This window comes from Spea bombifrons, chromosome 2 (genome assembly GCF_027358695.1).
Source record: "Spea bombifrons isolate aSpeBom1 chromosome 2, aSpeBom1.2.pri, whole genome shotgun sequence".
Classification (NCBI taxonomy): Eukaryota; Metazoa; Chordata; class Amphibia; order Anura; family Pelobatidae; genus Spea; species Spea bombifrons.
Window position 1 is genome coordinate 119,115,709 of NC_071088.1, and position 22,726 is coordinate 119,138,434.

Below are 22,726 nucleotides of genomic sequence, written 5' to 3' on the forward strand. Positions count from 1 at the left end.
ATTCACCATTAGTCAGGTATGCCCAATTATTTCTTAATAATGTGCCACAGATTATATTCGGATTTAAATATGTTATTACACTAAGAACATAATTGGATCCTTTCACTGCAAACGTTTTCCATGGGATGAGTTTCTCCCCAAACATTTGAATTACATTTTCCTGGTGGCCAAACAGATATGGCTTCTTAACCCTAATTTATCAGTAAACTAGTAAAACTAGATGATGGTATTCATAAACTCACCTGTCGGTTCCAGGGGCATTTGATGTCTGTCCTTGTTGGTTACTCGCATCCATAGGCTTATTGATTTGCACAGAGGGATCCTGATTACCAGGATTTCTGAACGTTTGCATAGAAACACTCTGTGTGCGGACGGTGTTATGCATTTGCCCACTAGGACCCACTTTAAGTCCTGAATTATGTGAAGATCCAGAAGACATCTGTGTGCGCACAGTGATAGTTGTTTGTGAAGTGCTGTCTTTCTGCACAAGTTTACTTGTGTGTACAGTGCTTAGTTTGTCGTGTAAAGTGTCTGTACACATAGGACTTTGTGTTGGTGTTTGGGCAGCGGCAATTTGCACGTCCTCAGGAGAGTGAGGGTTTACTGGTGAACTCTGCATGTGTCCTGGTGAGTGAGTTTGTGCTGGTGAACTCTGTGTGTTCGCAGGAAACTGAGGGCTTACCTGTGAACTCTGCACGTGCCCGGGAGACTGAGGGCTCACTTGTGAACTGTGCACGTGCCCGGGAGACTGAGGGCTTACTAGTGAACTCTGCACGTGCCCAGGAGACTGAGGGCTCACTTGTGAACTCTGTGCGTGCCCAGGAGATGCAGGGCTCACTTGTGAACTCTGCGTGTGCCCAGGAGACTGAGGGCTCACGTGTGAACGCTGCGTGTGCCCGGGAGACTGAGGGCTCACTTGTGAACTCTGCGTGTGCCCAGGAGACTGAGGGCTCACGTGTGAACTCTGTACATGCCCAGGAGACTGAGGGCTCACTTGTGAACTCTGTGCGTGCCCAGGAGACGCAGGGCTCACTTGTGAACTCTGCGCGTGCCCAGGAGACGCAGGGCTCACCTGTGAACTCTGCGCGTGCCCAGGAGACGCAGGGCTCACTTGTGAACTCTGCACGTGCACAGGAGACTGATTGTGTGTATTCCCAGAAGAGTTAGTTTGCGCTGGTTTCATGTGGCCAGGAAAGTGGGAGTTTGATATTAAGCTCTGTTTGTGCACCTGAACCTGATTGTGCACAGGTGAGCTCTGCAGGGTTTCCAAAGAATGAGCAGATGAACTCTGCCCATGAACAGAAGAACAAGCATGAATAGTGGAGTTTAGTGTGTGCCCAGGGGTATGAGGGTGAAAAGATGACCCCTGCATGTGCCCAGGAGAATGAGTATTTGTAGATGAGCTCTGTGTGTATACCGGAGAATGAGGGGGAACCGGTGAACTGTGTGTGTGCACAGGTAAATTAGAGTGCGCACTCGAGCTGTGTGTTTGCACGGTCTTTTCCATCTGTGCAGGCTGGTCACATTTCATTACATAGCTATTTGCCTGTGTGAGTTCAGGGGTTTGGAATCGTACAGAACTCTTTGTGTTTCCCTTGCTGTTTGTGTGTACTGGTGCACTGTTTGTGTGTACAGGACTGTGCATGTGTGCATGCGGATCATGTGTCTGTACAAGTGAACTCTGTGTATGGACCGGGCTGTATTGTGAAGATGGAGTGTGTTTTCCAGCTGGGCAGTCAGCTTGTACAGACGGTCTCTGATTAGCCGCATGCTGCGTGTGCACATTGTTATGCTGTGTCTGGCTGTAAGTGTTTATGGGGGTACTTGTGTGTATAGGGTTTTGTGGGTACACATAGCCATCTGTTTGCACTGGACTACGGGCACGCCCCAAACCATTAGCATATGGTGAACTGTTGGTGTGTCCTGGGCTATGAGAATTTATACAAAGGGAACCCTGCGCAACTGAGTTTGTTTGGATGATGGCTGCTGTGCTGATGATGGGCATGGCCTCTCTGTGAGCCTGTGGCTGAGACGATGGATTGTCTGCTTGTTGGTCGTTGATCCCAAGTTCTGTAGAAAAAAAAAAGAAAGCAATGATGTTACCATATAATTATATTGTGATTTAGTTATTTCTAGCAAGGTGCAAGTTAACCAAGTTTAGGGCCATCTAATAAAGTCTTCCATAAGTGTCATGGTGGGTTGAGGCTGTGTAGTTGGAATCTCCATGATGATTTATGGACTTGATGGCCCATCTCTTTACCAAAATATCACAAGACTGACAACAATGGCGGCCTCTACATTATTGTGTACAGCACTCTATTTTATGCTTAAAGAAAACGCCCCACCACAGCAATTCTACTTTAAAGACAGATACCGTTTTCAGTACTGAGTGGGATGCATTGGGTGTCATCGATATAGCAGACAGGACTATTAGTACGGGGACCATAGCTTGACTTCTATGAGTCTAAGGGGTCCAAAAATAATAGCAGTTGCAGTCCCAAAAATTTGGAGGGACGTCAGCTGGCTATCAAGGACTTACATTTGCTTATTTGAAAAATGCCTTTTTTACTTAAGTAACCCAAACCATTTTGTGAAATGTATAGAATGTGACAGCCAATTGGTTCTGGAGTGACTCTGAGTCATTGTTGTAGAGATGATGATAAACAAACCCTAGTGGTTTCCCAAGAGAGACGAGGGAGGGGGCAGAATGGGGTCAGATTCCAGGAAAACTTAATTATTTTAACCCACTAGCATGAGGCACATGTATGATGAGGGCAAAATGCTATTTAAATGTCATGTTATCACTCACTGGGTGCAGCATATATACGTGTGTATATATATATATATATATATATATATATATATATATATATATATACAGGGCCGGACTGGCCCACCGGGATACCGGGAAATTTCCCGGTGGGCCGGAAGGTCCGTGGGCTGGGCGGCCATGAAGACAGCCGCTGAGCTGCCCCCCAGGCTGCCCGAAATCTAATCAAAGCGGCCGCTGGGTGCTGATGCGGCCGGCCGGCATCAGCACCCAGCAGCCGTGTGCGATGGCCGTCTAGTGATGGGAGCAGTGTGAGGGGTGAAAGCTCCGCCCCCTCGCACTGACCTTTCACCCCTCACGCTGCTCCCATCACTTTGCGGCCATCAGATTGCTGGGAATGTAATCTGAACGGCCGATGCGTGCTGATGCCGCCGGCCGCCTCTGCTTTAATACTTTTTTTTACTTTATATGGCAAGCCAATCCAGCTTACCATATAAATAATAAAAAAAAAGTGTTAAAGCAGCTCCGGCCGGCGGCATCAGCACGCACCGGCCATTTAGATTACATTCCCGGCAGTCTGATGGCTGCAGAGTGATGGGAGCAGCGTGAGGTGGAAGCTCCGCCCCCTCGCGCTCAGACTGCAGCAGCACCGGATGTCAGGTCAGTGGCATCCTGGCTGTCAGCATAGAGGAGAACAGTGTGCAGCTACCAGGAAGTCAAGAGAAGTAGAAGGTGAGTAAAATAATGTATTTTTTGTACTGTATGTTTTTTGTATTTGTTAAAAACAAAAAAAATCAGCATGTGTGTGTATGTAAGTGTGTCCCCCTATATGCCACTCTGCCTCCAGAAATGCCTTATACCGCCCTATATGCCACTCTGTCCCATGATATGCCTTTTAACCCCCTATATGTCAGAGTGACATATAGGGGGTCAAAAGGCATATCTGGAGGCAGAGTGGCATAAAGGGGGTTAAAAGGTATATCATGGGGCAGAGGAGCATATAGGAGGGTATAAAGCATATCGGGCAGGCAGAGTGGCATATAGGGGGCATAAGGCTTTTCTGGAGGCAGAGTGCCCCATGATATGCCTTTTAACCCCCTTCATGCCACTCTGCCTCCAGAAATGCCTTATACCCCCCATATGCCACTCTGTCCCATGATATGCGTTTTAACCCCCTATATGGCAGAGTGGCATATAGGGGGTTAGAAGGCATATCATGGGACAGAGTGGCATATATTATTTTTTATTTAATATGGCAAGCTGGATCGGCTTGCCATATAAAGTAAACAAAAATGTCCCATGATATGCCTTTTAACCTCCTATATGGCAGAGTGGCATATAGGGGGTTAGAAGGCATATCATGGGACAGAGTGGCATATAGGAGGGTTGAGGCATATCAGGGAGGCAGAGTGGCATATAGGGGGGTATAAGGCTTTTCTGGAGGCAGAGTGCCCCATGATATGCCTTTTCACCCCCTTTATGCCACTCTGCCTCCAGAAATGCCTTTTACCCCCTATATGCCACACTGTCCCATGATATGCCTTTTAACCCCCTATATGCCTGAGTGGCATATAGGGGTATAAGGCATTTCTGGATGCAGAGTGACATATAGGGGGTCAACGGCATATCTGGAGGCAGAGTGGCATAAAGGGAGTTAAAAGGGATGTCATGGGGCAGAGGGGCATATAGGAGGGTATAAAGCATATTGGGGAGGCAGAGTGGCATATAGGGGCATAAGGCTTTTCTGTAGGCAGAGTGCCCCATGATATGCCTTTTAACCCCCTTTATGCCACTCTGCCTCCAGAAATGCCTTATACCCCCCTATATGCCACTCTGTCCCATGATATGCCTTTTAACCCCCTATATGGCAGAGTGGCATATAGGAGGTTAGAAGGCATATCATGGGACAGAGTGGCATATAGGGTATAAGGCATTTCTGTATGCAGAGTGACATATAGGGGGTCAAAAGGCATATCTGGAGGTAGAGTGGCAAAAAGGGGGTTAAAAGGCATATCACGGGGCAGAGGGGCATATAGGAGGGTTGAGGCATATCAGGGAGGCAGAGTGGCATATGGGGGGTATAAGGCATTTCTGGAGGCAGAGTGACATAGGGAGTAAAAGGCATTTCTGGAGGCAGAGTGGCATATAGGGGATTAAAAGGCATATTATAGGGCAGGGTGGCATATAGGAGGGTATAAAGCATATCAGGGAGGCAGAGTGGCATATAGGGGGCATAAGGCTTTTCTGGAGGCAGAGTGCCCCATGATATGCCTTTTAACCCCCTTCATGCCACTCTGCCTCCATGAATGCCTTATACCCCCTATATGCCACTCTGTCCTATGATATGCCTTTTAACCCCCTATATGGCAGAGTGGCATATAGGGGGTTAGAAGGCATATCATGGGACAGAGTGGCATATAGGGGGTATAAGGCATTTCTGGAGGCAGAGTGGCATATAGGGGGTTAGAAGGCATATCAGGGGGCAGAGTGGCAAGCCTGGGGGCAGAGATGCATAACTCGGGGGTAGGTTGTCAAATGAAAGGAAATAAAAACCAAACATGTCTCAATCATAGCTTTTATTAAATATGGAAAAAAAATAGTCTACATAAATTAATAAAGAAATAAAAGCTTCTTACCAGAATATCGTGAAGAATAATGTGATCAGTGTTTTGTTCCACTGAATAAAATGGAACTCTTTCATCTAAAAATGTTCGCAGTAGTAAATGTTTTGATCCCATTATGTGTAATGTATTTCATTTATTAGGGCCTTTTAACACTTTTCCTTTCTGGCATTTTAATACAAATAATGAGATAAAAAGAATGGCACATAGTGTGACTCGGGTGTGTATAAGGGGTGCGTGTGGGTATAAGAGCTTCACCGTGAGATAAACTATATGGGGCTGGTCTCCAAATTTTTCCAGGGCTGCTTTTCAGTCCCAATCCGGCCCTGTATATATATATATATATAAACACACACAACCACTGCAAGTACTATTATTGTGAAGTGGAAGCGTCTAAGACAGGCATGTCCAAACTTTTTTCGAAGAGTGCCAGATTTGATGAAGTGAAGATGTGCGAGGGCCGACCATTTTGCCTGACATTCTTTGAACCATTAAAAATTTAATGCAAATTAACTATTTTATGCAAAGTTTATTGAAAACGGCATACTTTTCATTTTGTGACTTGGATGAAAAATCTAAACAGGTGTTAAATTACTCTGCCTTTAATATCAAAAAAACAGATCTATATTTGGGCAACTTATCTGTGGGGCCTTATCAGTTCGGAACGCGGGCCGCAATTGACCCGCAGGCTGGACTTTGGACATGCCTGGTCTAAGATTACCAACAGCTCAGCCATGAAGCAGTAGACCACACACACTCGCACTAAGTGCTGAAGCACATAACAACCTGTCCTCTGCTGCATCACTCACTACAGAGCTCTAAACTGCCCCTGGAAGCAACATCAGCACAACCACAATCATAGAAATGGGTCTCTATGGAGGAGCAGCTGCACACAAGCTGAAGATCACAAGTGTCAGCTGGATTGGTGTAAAGCCACCACCCCTGGACTCTGGAGCAGTGGAAGTCTGATGAATCTGGGTTCGACAGATGTCAGGTGAACACTACCTACAGTACTAGGTAAAGTTTGGAGGAGAGGAAATAATGGTCTGGGGCTGTTTTTCAGGGTTTGAGCCCCTTGGTTCCAGTAAAAGGTAATGCTAATGCTGCAAGACATTTTAGACAGCATGACTGCATACAAAACACGGTCCCATAAAGACATGGTCTGACGAGTGTGGTGTAGAGGAACTGGAGTAGCCCGCACAGAGCCCTGATCCTCACCCCACCCATATCCAAAGTTAATTAAGAAAATGGGTTTAAAAAAGGTCAGAGAAGGTGAAGCTGAAATCTGCTTATTTCCTAGCAATATAGCTCTTCAGTCTACGTTGATATTAAAGCTAACGCATTTTATGTGAAATAATGAAAAACCATATTAACCCACATGATAACAACAATGAGACTTTATGGTCTTTTATGTTTTCATTTGAGACATCTGAAAATGTTTTTTGAGAAATATATATTGCAGACCATCATGACTGCATTACTTACCTTGGTTTGGATGATGAGGAGGAGTCTGTTCACCAGTGCTGCCAGCAGAAATGGTGTCATCACTCATTCTTCGAGAAGCAGTATTCATAGGAGCAACAGGGGACACAGAGCCGGGTGAAGAATGACCACCGGGGAGACTGTAAGGCGACACACACGTTGGAAATGAGGGGGTGTTGTAACTGGGAGTGCAGTGGTTTGGGAGGTAGGAAGGGTGCAGGAAATGTGGGTAATTAGGTCCATAGCCACCCTCTGCAAATTGGCCAAAATGCAATGCATCTTCCCCGTGTGGTGTAGGATACCCATAATGCATTTTTGCCTGGGGCATTTGGAAGTTTGGAATATCATGGCTAGGTTGAACACTCTGCCCATAAGTTTGCGCTAAATGTAATGGATGCTCCCCATGGTGATAAGGTTGCATTGTTGGCATCTTGGTCCCTTCCAGAGGCCACATGTTGGGTACACTATAGCAAGCTGAGCTTTGGCAATGTGAGCAAGGGCATAGTGGAAGCAAAAGAGGTTCATGAGGAGGTCCCTGGCGCATATATGGCCTTGTATCTCTGAGGCTTCCTCGTTTTGGTGGGCTTTGAGTATGATAATGTTGAGGTCCCTCAGATAGTGAGCGATACAGCCTCCTTCTGTCTTGCTCATTATACATTCCTGGATAGTTTGCGTTTTGTGATGAAGCAGCAGGTCCTGGAGCTCCTCTGGGATCTAGTAAGCCCTCTGGCCTGAAGTAAGATCTACTCGGTGGCCCCTCAATGTTTGGAGGAGCGTAGCCCAGCCTGCAAGAGCAATGTCTAGATAGCAATTGTCTTCTTTCTGGGTAAACAACAAGTCCTCCTAACTGACCAATCTCTTCCTCCATAATAACCATCTCACAATCTCTTTGAGTGCCCCACTGTGTCTCGCAGGGAGCCTCTCTTTGCCCTTCCCAGGACGAGGAGGTCAAAGGCAAATTCCGAGATGTTCTTTCATCGCCTGCTCTTGACCATCCTGGCGAGTATGGACGCCTTGCTTCTCCATTCACTTTTGCTTGAGTGTTCTGGTTTGCAATTTCCCTGGGAATAAAATTGTGTAAATCGCGAGGTCTTTCATCTAGATTATTTTGCTGATTTCCGTTTTGGGTTCCAGTTTCTTCATGCTTAATGACCTGGGAATATTGGGGCTCCACATCTTGCTTTACCATCACTCCAAATCCACCCAAGAGCCTCTCCAGGTCTTCTCGCTCAGCTGCAGTGGGTAATGGTTTTTGAGGCGTTTCTTCAAGCCTCTCAGTCGGAGCTGAGGAGTGTCCAGAGTCACTACTGACAGATAAGAGGCGCCCATGATGTTCAGGGCTCCCATTACTGGATGGCAGCGGAGTGCTTCTCTTCTTCACACGTGCATACAGACTGCCATCTAACGGACCACGAGTGTGACTTAAATCTGTAGACAGAAAGACGTTTCTTACATATATTTAAGGTTCAATGGGGAACAAAAATATATACCTGGAGAGTTACTCCAAACTGAGCATTGTGTTGATCATTTATCTAATTGCAGCCATTTTGAGATAAAAGAAAGGTAGTACCATTGTTTCAGGTACTGCGGAAGGCATTTTTAAATAGCAGTTATCAGATTTTAAATATTACGGGGAGTTACGGCATTTTGATGTCCCAGACAGGCTCATTTGGCACATTTTGCACACCTTCTACCTACATTACACCTGGAGTAATCATGGAGTACTCTAATGTGCATTCCTCTATAGCAGGGGTGTCAGGGACAATAGACTGTCCCTTTAAAATAAATGTACTTTTTAAAACTTTTATAGCTTAAAAAGCCTCACGGTTGGTTTTAGCCAAGCCACATATTACAAAAGCATATAATTATTTTCTCCGGCTTAATGCCTATTTATTTAGTATTTAGATAATATAATTTTACCAGCCCTGCAATTTATTTTCCTCTTTGAATGGATTGTCTACAAACACATCAAAAGATCAAAGGAGTATACAGAAATGAAAGCTTTTACAGTGTATTTGTATATGTCTAGGTCAGCAATGGTATTCTGAAAAACAGAAGAAAAAGGGGTCCCAAGGACAATGGGGATCATGCTACCGTTCTACTTAACAATGAGAGAAGTCCAAGTTCTTGCTTAAGGTTATATTTATAAGTATGCTGGATTAGAGAGACATCTGTGTGTCCCCTATCACATTTAATTACTGACCCTCCAGGCTGTCTTCATGATGCACGTTGAGGTTCTCATATGAGTCGTAACGAACCAGCGGGTCGGTGATGTCATAATCCACTGAAACTGCTGGGTCGTTGAGGAATATTTCACGTCCTTAGAACGAAAGATGATAGAGTTGTTCAAGAACAACCGAGAAAAACATGGCGGCAAGACGCAGGAGTGACATGAAGATATGCGAGGAAAGGGTAGCTACAGAAGTACATATCAGACGCGACTCCAACAGGTTTACAAACATGAATTAAATGAGGAGACCTATAGAAAAAACCCTCTGGGAGCATCTACTTTTTTTAAAAAAAAAACTCACCTTTTGTCTTTTCATTCCCAGATGAAAATATAAACTCCACTGTGGCGCCCTCTGGGAACCTGTCATCTGCAGAGGAAGATGAAGACAAAAAAAGTCAGGCTGAGGGAATAAAGCAATAATGAAAATAATTGAAAGATTCATTAGAAAATCTGTAGCACTAAGCCACTTCATGTTTCTTTAGTATAACATGTTTAAAGGGGGGGGGGTGGAGATTTTTATTCTTACAAAATGACGCATAGAAGCAGCAAGAAAGTTTTTGTTTTTCCTTCTAATGACAGGAAGACTTGATAACGTATCAGACCGTATGTAACCGGGCAAATGGTTTTGTGGATGTCTCTTTCCACAGGCTAATGTCAGAGGTCGGCACTTACATCGGAAATGTGTTCTGAGAATGCCGTTAACACTAGCCCAGCTCTGTCCCTTTCCCATGCTTTCTGACTGTGGTTACAATAACCCAGACTACTTTGGTTTTGCAAAAGCTCAGCATCTTTGCCTTTCTTGTGTTTGAATAAACATTATCTCCCATCCTGCCTTCCGTAATAAGATAATTTGGGATAAAAAGCTCTGGAAAAGTGTGCTGTATATTTGTACGAGCATTTGGTTCAATGTGCTGTTCTACCTGGGCTGCTGAATACAGCACTTTCACAATTAAATACAGTGCCAAGAACCTTGCAGTTATTACTGCTTTGTACCAAACCCTAACAAGAATTATTCCTTTGATCCAATGGGATTTTGACTTGTTTATATCCCCCCTGGCCCTGATTTATTATTGTCATCACACATATGACACAATAAGAGAGCACTGATAGGTTCAAAAACATGTTGCCATAGCAGTAGATATGTGTATGTTATTTTCACAATAGAAATAAAAAATATACAAGACTAGTTTTACCATGACCCCTTCTGCTGGAGTTTTATTGTAACTCATTCCAACACCAGTAGTGACTTTTCTGCATGAATTATGCCTCTACTTGTATGCATAGGCTAGATCTCACCTGTACATGCGCAGTCCAGCTGGTCTTTGCTGAAGCACAGGTGTGTGTTGTGAATGGTGCAGGTGTGGAACTGGAGTCTGAAGATAACCTCTCTCTCGTGGGGCTGGCTGTGTTTATGATAGCATTTCACCTGCAAGAAACATATACATATCCAGAGCCGGCCATTACTGTTCATCCTACAACAAAGACTACGGGTTCACCCTATCTCGGTCACTGCGTGGCCAAACCGAGAGTACATTGTATCCTAATAGTCATTTGAGATCCATCAGAGAGGTCTGTGTTGGATCATCTTAATTTGCTATGTGACTCAGTGGACTGTTTATGGAAGAGATTTAAGACAGAGAAGAACAGCTGTTCCATCACAGACGTTATTACTTATTGTGAAAAACTAAACACTTAACTGCTAAATATTAAGTCTAAGTTATTGCTAAAAACACATGCATATTAAAGTTGATACATTTGCGGGTGAGGAATGATCTAGTTCTGTAGGCTCGACAGAAGCTAAAGCATTTCATAGAGAACGACAACAAACAGCACCCCTAATGGCTGTTGACAGTACTACACATAAATACAACTATCATCAATCAGCAGCAAATATCCAGCAATAAATGATACTTCCATGCTTCCTATACCAATTAAATGCACACCCTACACCCTCCCTACAATAAGCTAGAAGCTATCACTGACTTTTTGTTGACCCAAGATACAGTAAATGATGCTTTAAATGATATAATACTATAACTCCCACCAGTTTGTGGTGGCGTTTGATGGGACACATAACCTAAAACCTGCAGGGGAAGAGGAGTGCCTCTGTCTTGCTTACATACCATGATGTCTCCTTTTAGCAGAAGCGCCGGCTCCAAATTAATGCACAGCTGGCGTTTCTGGGCTGGTACATCTCTGTGACTTGAACTACAAAAAGAAAAGCTTTAGAATCAAGGTTATTAAAATACGGACAGAAATAAAGCAACAGAATTCGTTCTATCGACTCACTAGATGCCAGATGTGTAGACAAGCTGCATGGACTGGTATATCTTCAAAAAAGGACAAAATCCTGAGAAAAACAAAAAAAAGAGAGACATTGTGGAGAATGAGGGGACACGTGTTAAAGAAAGACAGTAACAATGGCAGCAAGAAATACGGACGGTAGCAGAACACCGGGAAAGTCCGTCTGTTCCATCAGTGATTGTAGCATGTTTAGGGGCTGTAGAGAATGAACGTTGCCAGCAGGGCCCTCTTTCCCTAACGTATCGGTTTGTCTTAGTCTGTCACTTCTTGTTTTGTTAGACCCCTTGAAGATCAGCATTGTATGATGCGCTGCGTACATCGTTGGCGCGATATAAATTAAAGAGAATAGCAATAGTTTAGCATGAAGATTAATGTAAATGTTTTGTTTGTGCAGGTGTTATACAGATGTGGTTATGGACAATGGGTGTTTATATATATAATTAGACAAACAGCCATCATCAATAATCTTCTAGATAACACCTGCACCAGTAAAACATTGCGTATAATAAACGTCATTCCAAGTTATGTCATATGTTTGGACCTAAGGAGCCCCAAGGGTGAAGCTGCGAGGGGAGAAGGGCCAGTGTTAAATTTTAAAACTGTCGGCAGCTTATGTTATTCGGGAAATTCCGCCAGCACAGGAGGAGTTAAATGATAGAAGAATTGTTTTACATATTACATGTTCCTTAATGGGGTTTATGCACTTACATATGAGCATGAATGCAATGGGTCTATTACACAAAAAGCAGGAAAACTCCCTAAAATAATCCAAAAAACGGCAAACCATATTACTTTATTAAAAGCAATGGAGGAAACAGCCAATACAGAACAGAGACGCACAGTAATTCCGAACAGATGTTTGCCATATGTGGGGAAGATTCATGGTATGCAGAGACCGAAAAGGAAGCGACATGACTCTGGAAAGCCGTCCACTCAATCTATACTCTAACATTATGGAAACAATCACGTCTTGGCTTGGGTCTGGTTATACTTGGCCTGGTGTTAATTATCTAGAGATTCATTTTCTCACAAATGCTGAAAGCTGAAATGTTCTTAAACTGAGGAGTTTTGTCCCTGGAACAGATGGATTTAAGCCGTCTCGGTGTGACCGTATTCCCAAAGCTGATGTCTAGGCATACGAACCATTAGAGGAAAGTCCTGAGCATAACTACAGAAGACCGCCTGTTGTATTACCAGCGGTAAACCTTGAATCTTATTTTTTTGTTAAACCTTTGAAACATAACGTGTTATTATTGTTCCAGGAAACAAAACCCGAGTAGACCACCAAGGCTTCTAGCAGCCAGACCATTTTAGCAGCTGGAGATTTATCACTCTAAGAATTTACTAAGCTACGTTTGAGCCTAAAATTGGTGGGCCAAATGAAATCATTGGACCCCTCGATCATACCAGGGGTAGGCTTGCAACATTTAGTAACACGGCACCCCAAAACATATTTGGTGGACAGTGCACTATGACATTCACCCTGCAAAATGGATCAAGTCATTGGGTAAATGTTGTCTAAGCTTCTTTTTACTTTATGTACAAACTAGTAGCTACACGTGGAACTCAAGGAAAGCTTCTGGTAGTGGCCCACAATCTTCAAACCATAGTGGCGATGGTCCCATACCCTTGTTGCAAGCCTTCCAATGAATCCTACATCATACTAATATCTACAACATGCTTTAGAATCCGTGTCAATTTTACCCCAAGTTTAAGGTCTCTGACTCCAATATTATTTGTATTCTCATCAAAATTCAGCTCGTAAGCCTGGTTTATTGTTAGCCTTTTTTTTGAGGGACAACTTAAAGAATATTGGCATGGCATTTTTTTTATCCTGTGGAAAGAAAGAGACTAGTACATACCCTTTAGTATAAAAAGATATACTTTATTCCAAATATATATATAAAAAAAAACTTATGAAAACAAGGGGCAGCCCCATGAATTGGGGAATTGATAACCTGGGAATTTGTAGAATATTCATCCTGTGCCCTGAATCACATTAGCTTGGAAATAACAAGAAATCAGTGTACTTTATTAATGCCCAGATGTGCTTACCTTCTTCAGTCTGCAGGGCAGGAATGACAGGCAGAAGAATGCACTGCAGGGACAACATGTCGCTGCTAATCTTTATATTCCCGGACAGCAAACCTCCAAAATAATTTATATACCTGCGCAGGGAGATTACATTTAGGACAATGTATTTTACGGCAATGGAAAAAAAAATTAACTGCTAACATTAACATATATTTTTTTTGGTTTTATTATGAAAATAATATTTCTATAACTCTACAAAATAATGATTTTAACACATATGGAACTCTCATGTCTTTTAGCGATAAATTAACAGATAATAAATCATAAAAAATACCGCCAGTGATAAATTAAAATAGACAATAAATCATAAAAAATACTTCCAGCGATAAATTAAAATAGACAATAAATCATAAAAAATACTTCCAGCGATAAATTAAAATAGACAATAAATCATAAAAAATACTTCCAGCGATAAAGTAACATATAATAAATCATAAAAAACATGATATCAAATCCAAAAGATATCACCCCAAATATGATCATTATTATGGATGATCATGGAGTGTAAGACCTCTCATGCAATATTTTAATCCAATACATAAACAATAAACAAATCGAATATTTAGCATTAACATAGAATGTGGGCTCACTGGACCAGTACCTTACAGTCTGACTAATACTATTTTCATGAATTATTTGGAGTGTGACATCATATTATTTGTGATGTTTTCCATAACCATTAAAGGAGCCAGACTTCACGTATATCCTCTGCTATTAAAACCTCAGCTAACCAGAGAGTAATACCCTGTTTTCAGAATTCAACGATGTGTCCAGGAAGTTTCAATATTGTTTAATTGTTTTCAGACAATAAAAAAAGAAAAGAAAAACTGGAACAAGTTTAGACAACTTGAAAATCACTTTCCCTGCCGTTCTCATGGGTTATGTTCCCTGATCATATTTCTAAGTAATTTTGCTTTAATAGCATCTGGACAAGACTGGTTTCTGCACTTATTAGAATGTTTCTCGGTTTAGTATTTTGAGCCCAAGGCCCGGTTAGCTTTATAAAGTGAAAGCAAGGTTTGTGAAAGCATACAGGCAAAAAAAGATCTTAAAAGATACAATTCCAGCTGGGCAGGGCATAAGGGCATAAAAAGGCCAAAGCGTTCATGTCCTTCCACGTGTCTCGCTTATTGTGATGAACGTGGAATGACCGTGCCATGTTGGTCACAAGTCTTTCAGTAAACGGGGTCAGCCTCAGGGCTCTAGACTGAGGAAGGGATATAAAAATGGCAAAGAGACAGTATCTGCTGGAAGCGGGGTAAAAGATAAGGGCTTGTGGGGACAGAAGAAAATATATGCCAAAAATAAATAAAATAAAAAACCTAATTATGTTCATGAAGCAAATGAAAGATTTATCAAGCATGAAAATAAAAAGTGATAGTTCGCCTTCGACATTCTTGGGAAAAAAAAAAACCCACCGTGGCCAATTCACGTAATGGAACAGGAAATGATTGCGTTGCTGAAATATATAAAAACACTGCCTCTGTAACGTTTGCTGGGAATTCATTAGCTGTTTGACCTCTCTGAAGCCGGAGGAGCACATCCTTTGGGTTAGTCTAGTAATCGTCGTCACTCCGGTAAAAAGTTCTGCACAAAGGGAAGTGGGTTCACCTAAAAAAAACGTCTGCCGTTCTAGATAAGAGGGTTAAATACTGATGGGAAGTTTCTTTCCTACAGCAGGAAGAGGTCCAGATTCTAAAGTCTGCAGGGCGACGGACGTGCTTGGCCCTATATGATGCACACGGTATACCTTTCTTATTTAGCGTTCTCACTGACCTGCGTTGGGATGGATGCAGGGACATGGATACTTTATCTTCACAAAACTTTCTCATGGCAAGAGTGCTGAGAGCCTGATCCACACTGCAACACGAGAACAACAAGATAATGACATCCAGAATGAATAGAAGGAAGCCAAGGGCATGAGATGCATATCGTACCCTCTCTAAGGCCAAGTGAAATTTGCCCAAAGGGAAAAGCCGCATACCTAGCTGACACCTTGCTGTAGTGCATGTAGGAAGCAATGACCACTCCAGTCTTCCCTTGATTTCCCTGCCACAACAAGAAATGCACATTATTCATACAAAGCCCAGTTTTTACTAAAGCCATGCGGTGCGCTCCCATTGCACTCCGTACCTTGCAGTGTAGGACAACCACATGTTGTGGGTCGGAATTCAGCCAGGCCTCCATTGCCTTACAGATGGAACAGATTATGTCCAGTGGAGGAGCGTGACAATCTGGCCAGTAAAAGTCCTGGACCTACAAGGGAAACGAAGACCAACTCTAGTACAACTCTATCAAGACTATTAAGGAGATACTACTTGACGGGAGACAAAACTGAAACCAATGCTCATTATGCCAGGTTCTTTACTTAAAGCCATCATGGAAATCTGCTCTCCAAGTCATACATACCTTGGGGTTGAGTCTGGTGATATCATGTCTCTTCCTAGATAAGTTAAAAAGCTGTAAAAGAGAGGACACATCAGGCCATTTTGCAGATAACTGCCAGGCCATAACCTTCAGGCCGTCGCTATAGTAATTACTTATAATATACAAAGCGCTACATACATTTCTATAATTAGGGATGTTTTCCTTGCTCTAATAAAAAAATGAACGTGGTCAGCAATATGGGTTGACGGCCCCATATGACCTTGAACCATTTGCCCTTCACTAACTCATGCCCTTCACTATATGTGGATATATTGCTGTCTTACCAGATATTTATCATCATGTTTGGATCTCAGCATGCTTGCCACCTCTCTCAGGTTGCTGCGGTAGCGCTGCTCCTCCAGGTTAGTGGGGAAGAATACGCTAATGATCCGCTCGGTTATGTATGTCAGGTCCAAGTCATAGCTCCGCTGGATCACTTGATCCAAGCTGAAGTTCCTAGATTAAAAACAAAATACATTCATAACTGTGCTTGTAGTCTTATCCTCCCACAACCAACAATACACTTTCTCAATGAGATAGCAATTACCTTTTCATGTTCACAAATACGATTGTTTCATTTCACCTGCTTCTCATAACCCCGGCACATGAATATACTATTATTATTATTACATTTTATGTATACTACATTCTATAGACTCCATCATATCTTACTAACTAAAATCTTAAAAAATTCTAAACTGTTTACGCCATGCCCAGACTGGATGATAGGGCTCCAAACTTATCGATACTTGACTCCAGCAGGAGATCAGGTCCTGCGGACTGCCACTGCAAAGGTATAAAAAAAAAAAGGCCAGCCAGTCACTAAACAGAACTTCTCACCTTGGCAGGGAACTCCGCTGTTTGATTTTAAGAGATTTGTTGGAGCCCTGAAAGAAAGGGTGAATAAAGTCATCTTCTTGGTATGTACAGTTGAGAAAGTCCATTAGATTGTCTCCAGCTGATCAGTAGCAGTAGGAGAGAAACACATTTACTTCAGAGGAGTTTATGAGCATGTGTTTGATAGGAATTCCGATTTTGAGAACAGCCTGCATTAAACTATTGTTCTTCTCCGGAGAATACTTTTTTTATGTGCCAAGCCTGTAAATTCTTGGGTTAATCCAAAGGATTATCAGTTTGGGTTCATCTTGGGTTCTAACCTTCTAAGGATCTCTTGGCACACACCCTGCTGAGATCAGTGTTATAGGACCCTGCTATGGTCAACAACACTGACAAACTTTCAGAAACATTTGACCCAAACTAAAGTCCATTTGAAATGTATATGACTCCCAGAAGCTACAAGGAAAAAGGGCACTAGGATAATGGTGGCCTTATTAAGCGCGAAAGTCTGTGTCTTTAACTAAACAAATGTACACATCCAACCAATTAGTCATGCAGGAAAACTAAACATTTAAAAGGGACACTCCACTCATGATATACACTTTAATGCATATGATAACAGAGTTAAATGTCTGCGATGCCCCCTTTGGAAATACATAGGGGGATTCTGCAGAATATACCATAGATTTGCCGAAGCCCCTTCTATCTGCCATGCAGGAGATGTGTTCGACCAAACATCTCCTGCCACGTGATATAGTTACTGTCAAACAGCTCCAGCACCGGTCTCTGCAAGCATTTGATCTATGACCATATCAAATTGTCTAAAAAAATAATATATTACAGCATTGGGTTGTTTTAGTTCCCCTTCTTTCTAATGTAATACTCTAACGGTCAGAAGCCAAGTTTGCTCATCCATGAGCAGGAAAGAAATTTCAATGACTTAATAATCACACTCTGCAGACCCAAAAGAAATACTGCTCTTTTAGATGTTACGATCTACACTTTTTAGGCCATATTCAGTGTATTAATGAATTTCACTAACAGGGATCCAAAAATATGATATAATCTGATATCCAATAATCTGAACAAAGGATACAGGCTTTACCATGGGCAAATTCAGACACATACTGACCCCCTACTCATATGAGGAGCTCCTGAGAAGTCTACATAGTATAGAATGTTCAAGGGCCAACGTTACATTCTTTGTCCCGATGCCTCTTTAACGAGTTGTTATTTTTATGTAAAGTTATCTATTCTACACTAACAAGCGCTGCTCCGCATATTTGCATTTAACACACCTTTGGCATTCACTGAGTTAAGAGGGATGTTTGCACGGATTTCGCATTGCTAATATTTTGGCAATTTCTTCAATTCCTTCCTATGCGTCAAAAATATTCCGCCAAATTTAAGTAGAATGCCAGCATGATGTTACAGAGTGTAACACTTTAGCAAGATGTAAAAGAAAGAGGAAAGCCAGCGTTTTCTTGTGTGAAGACAAAGGCATATGTTGTTCTTAAAAGTGGGATCTCCAACGTTAAAATGAGTGCCATTTAGTAGACATGGGTACAGCTGGCAAAGCATTTAAACACATTTTCCTTATAAAACACGCAACACTCAGGGCCAGAAGTAACAGAAGTTATAGATAGCAGTAACTTTGTGATTTAAGTCTTTGTGGCTCCAGTATACGCCACTTCAGCGAAGGCGTGAAAGCAAATTACGACCGATGTGGCTGTTTGATCACACTCTGCGAAAGCACCCAAAATTTCCATGGCTCTCCCCCCCTTGATGTTTTTCCCCATTCCTATTGCTTCTATTTCCCTCCTTCTTCTGAAACAGGCTTTGTCACTCTCTCCTCGCTAACAGCCAAGAAAAACCTAACGCAGAAACCCAGCCACGTCCTGCTCATTTCCATCATAGCCGTCCCTTCTGCCCCCTCCCTCTCCAGCCAGAGCTATTAACCTATTCCTTGTAGGAAGTTCATAAGAACGTCACGGCTTCCTTACCATGTGCTGGATGGTAGGTCCTGGGGCTGTTCTTCGCCTCTGAATAAGAAAGAAAACATAAGCCTTGGTGACTTTTTATTGTCAAACGTCGCCCTGTTGAGACCACGTTATTCTGTGAAGCCCAAAACTGTTCCTTGTCGTTTTTAAAAAGGGGATTAGATTACGAATCATCCAATAGAATTATCTCAATCAGTGTATAAAATCTCAAATCTCACATTCAGAGACTAGAAAAAAATAAAAGTATTCTCATGTAACTCGCTCTGCCAAATTAAAACCATTTCGTGGTACGCTTGATAAGTGCTTAGATGACGAAGCTTGTTGAGTTCTGGATTTACCTCTCTTGTGCCTCAAACACGTGATCTCCGGTACCTCTTCTTTACGCGTATTATTAAATTAAATGAATTGCAGACCAGTCAACAATATTCTTACGAGAATCCAAGGAAATCTCTTTCAATAATAAAGCTATGGTGTTTTATTTCCCTTTAATAATTCAGTAAAAGAGTATGCGGGTCTCCGCCAATATGTATGGGAAAAAAATATGGCTTTAGGTAAACAAGATGACGGTTTCAGAATGACCGTATCTAGAACAGTATGAATGTAAAGATTGCCGATATATTTTCACTTACCATATCAGCTGGAGGAGGGGAGGAACAACCAATTGGAACCTGAAAACAACAAAAGGACACAAGAATAAAAAAAGAAGAAAAACCTACAACATATGGAACATAAAACTTCTGAAATGACTGCTATGTTTTATTTATGAAATAGTAGCATATTTTGTAGCACATTAGTGGGGACGAGAAAGCACTGAAAACTGCTAAAAAATGGGACTGATGGCCTGGATCTTGGGAGCATACAATCTATTTCAAAGCTAGTAGAGAAGAGGTGATGACGTCTGCAAGGTGTTACTGCTGAATGGAGATAATGGTATGGGGGGGTCTGTGGCTAACAGACCATTTTAATGAATCAGAGCTTGGGAGCAGAGGGGGGCAACCCACAGCTATCTAGATGCAGCTGAAGTACGACTCCCATGATTCCCAGTTTAAAGTCCGCTAAGGATCCCAGCAGTGGTAGTTTTGGTAAACAGCTGGAAAGCTGTAGATGACGTACTCCTGTTTTGGAGTGAATCAGAAATTAACAGCAGGCTTAATTCCTAGGCGTGCTCATCTAGCAGAGGTTGCAGTTCTATATTTAAATGTGGAGCTCCACACCCACGGCTGGGACAGAGGGCCCATTCACACACGGAACCCCAAGCACCCCCGCCCCGGCCTCAGCGACGCTCTGCATGTATGGAAAACTTCTCGTATGAACACTGACCTGTATGTACATGGACGTGACCAGATCAACAGCCTACAGCGCAGTGACAGCGAAAGAAAGATTAGTGTGTGTGAGTGTGTGTGACAATTCTTCACTGGAATGGAAGTGGAGGTGAAAAAAGGGGTGGGATAAACAAAAGAAGAGATTCTCACCTTCCCTTCACATTTCTTGTGACTGGCGATCTTGCACACTGGAAAACAATGATTGGTACATATATAATATTTATCTTGTACACTTCATTTACTCGACAGGTCATCTTTTCTTATTTTAGTGAGAAATCCAAGACAAGGACAGCAACCTAATAAACCTTGGGGTTTTACAGCAGGAACAAATTGGACCAACTAGAAGGACAAAATGGTTCTTAAAGGCAGTCAAATTCCATAGTTCTATCTTGAACACAAAACCTAGACCCAAAAACCAAACTTTTTTTAAGTCAACTATTATGTAACTGTCAATGCTCTATATTCAAAGGGAAAAGTCCCAGATCTGCCTAAATTATACCTCACAAAGTCATTGTAATGAAACTCACATGTTTACACAACTAGGCAATTAGCCTCAAGCCCAACCAGATATTGCTTATCGGAGGGGTGGTACTAGATTTTTAAAATAAAAAAAAAAAAACTTAATCAAGAAATTAAAATGTATTAAGAAAAATGGGGAAAAATTATCAATCCAATGAAAAGTGTGAATGAACAGAGCTAAACTTGTCGTGACTGATTTTGATATACCGTATTTGCTCGATTATAAGACAAGGTTTTTTTCAGAGCAAATGCTCTGAAAAATACCCCTCGTCTTGTAATCGGGGTCGTCTTCTAATCAGACCTCAAATGAGGTCTGACTATTAGACTAAGATCCAGATCCCCCGCATCGCTGCAGGGGACCTGGATCCTCCTGTATGGTAACCTCAGCTGCTGCCGGCGTCTATCACCGAGCGCCGGCGAAAGTGCCGGCAGCAGCCGAGGCTGCATAACCGCGTACCTTCCTGCTCCAGGGATAGCCCGCCCACTGTGGGGAAGCAGAGCCGGTTGGGGAGATTCCTCCGGAAGCAGGACCGGAACCCGGCGGTACTGCGCTGTCCCAAAGCAGACCTCTTCAATTTTCTGGAGGAGGCGGGGCCTAGCGGGGTCACATAGCGTCATGCTGTAATCCCGTGGGAGCTGCAGCAAGCGCCTGCTGAGGCATCGCGGTGAGTGAAGTGCCTGAGTGGGTAGGTAAGTGTAAGTGTCTGGGTGGGTAGGTAAGTGTAAGTGTCTCAGTAAGTGTCTGGGTGGGTAGGTAAGTGTCTGGGTGGGTAGGTAAGTGTCTGGGTGGGTAGGGAAGTGTAAGTGTCTCAGTGGGTAGGTAAGTGTCTGGGTGGGTATATTAGTGTCTGAGTATGTAAGTGTCCCCCTATATGCCACTCTGTCCCATGATATGCCTTTTAACCCCCTATATGCCAGAGTGGCATATAGGGGGTTAAAAGGCATATCATGGGACTGAGTGGCATATAGGAGGGTATAAGGCATGCCTGGGGGCAGATGTGCATAACTGGAGGGCAGGTTGGTAAATAAAAGGAAATTAAAAACAAATAGTTTACATGAATTATTATTTATTTACTAGTAAAACTTTTTTCCTATGGGGTCGTCTTATAATCAGGCTTTTTCTTTTTTTCCTAAATTAATATTCAGATTTTGGGGGGTCGTCTTATAATCGGGGTCGTCTTATAATCGAGCAAATACGGTATATAGCTTTAAGAGACACTATTCATCATATGCACTTCAATGCATATGTTAGCTGGGTGTCCCCCTTAAATGAACACTTCATCCCCTTTGTAAATATGGATTCAGCAAGAACCCCCTAACCCACCCCCAAACACACGCATTTGCCCCTTTCTCCATCCTGTTTGCCACCGGAAATGCAAGCGCTGGCTTAAAAGGTGGGGCTGCATTTGGGAAATAGAGCACCCCTTTAAATATGCAATTATTATATATGATTATCACTGATACATTATTTAAGGCAGTTTCTATTATATAGGTAGGCTGCTTGGGGTTCTTAGAATTTCACTGACATGGATTAAACTAGTCGGATCACGTTTGTGTCATATTTCATCATTATACTTCAGAGGTGTTCAGGAGATACCATGGGGTGCCAGAGACAGCTCTGTGAAAATGGGGACATCAAGGCCTTAACTGTAAAGGGACAAAGTTTAAAAGGCCTCCTCACTAGAGTCATCCACCAAGTGCCTCAACAGAACAGGCTAAAATTTCCAGTGGGGGAGTCTCAGCGCAGGAGAGCTAATTGAAGATAATTTGCAAGCGCCGTGTCTGTTCCAACAGTATTTGGTTTAGAAAATCTCCCCCAAAGAGTTTACCTATGTTTCAGTTTTTCCTTGTTAATTTGGACAGATTTTTCACTTTCCCTAAACATAGCTCTCAATGAGCAGCTTCAACTTGGTCTTCAATGTGAGCATTCATGGGCTGGGTCAGGGAGATAGACTTTCATAGTTCTTAAATATTTTTAATCCCCGAGAGCCAGGTCTGTGCCGATCCCAGAAGCCACAATACGCCTGCAGTCCCTGACAACGTTTCCACTTATTCTAGAAATGGCAGGTCTATAGACCCATGAGACAAATGCCTTCTATCTTCATGTTTGTAGATCTTTC

At 42.6% G+C, this 22,726-nt stretch overlaps 1 protein-coding gene across 1 annotated transcript in view; it reads right to left on the minus strand.

The window, feature by feature from the left end:
• The window catches only part of TNS2 (tensin 2), a 52,276-nt gene that overhangs the window by 5,679 nt on the left and 23,871 nt on the right, over positions 1-22,726 (minus strand). Inside the window, exons 3-19 of the mRNA XM_053456050.1 lie at positions 20,238-20,275; positions 19,395-19,433; positions 18,769-18,807; positions 16,769-16,815; positions 16,213-16,384; positions 15,911-15,961; positions 15,635-15,757; positions 15,486-15,550; positions 15,278-15,361; positions 13,463-13,575; positions 11,393-11,453; positions 11,227-11,311; positions 10,400-10,529; positions 9,405-9,470; positions 9,077-9,193; positions 6,877-8,301; positions 243-2,070 (exon numbers count right to left, since the gene is read on the minus strand). Of these exons, the coding sequence (XP_053312025.1) occupies positions 243-2,070; positions 6,877-8,301; positions 9,077-9,193; positions 9,405-9,470; positions 10,400-10,529; positions 11,227-11,311; positions 11,393-11,453; positions 13,463-13,575; positions 15,278-15,361; positions 15,486-15,550; positions 15,635-15,757; positions 15,911-15,961; positions 16,213-16,384; positions 16,769-16,815; positions 18,769-18,807; positions 19,395-19,433; positions 20,238-20,275 (4,483 nt within the window). The remainder of the gene's footprint in view (positions 1-242; positions 2,071-6,876; positions 8,302-9,076; positions 9,194-9,404; positions 9,471-10,399; positions 10,530-11,226; positions 11,312-11,392; positions 11,454-13,462; positions 13,576-15,277; positions 15,362-15,485; positions 15,551-15,634; positions 15,758-15,910; positions 15,962-16,212; positions 16,385-16,768; positions 16,816-18,768; positions 18,808-19,394; positions 19,434-20,237; positions 20,276-22,726) is intronic.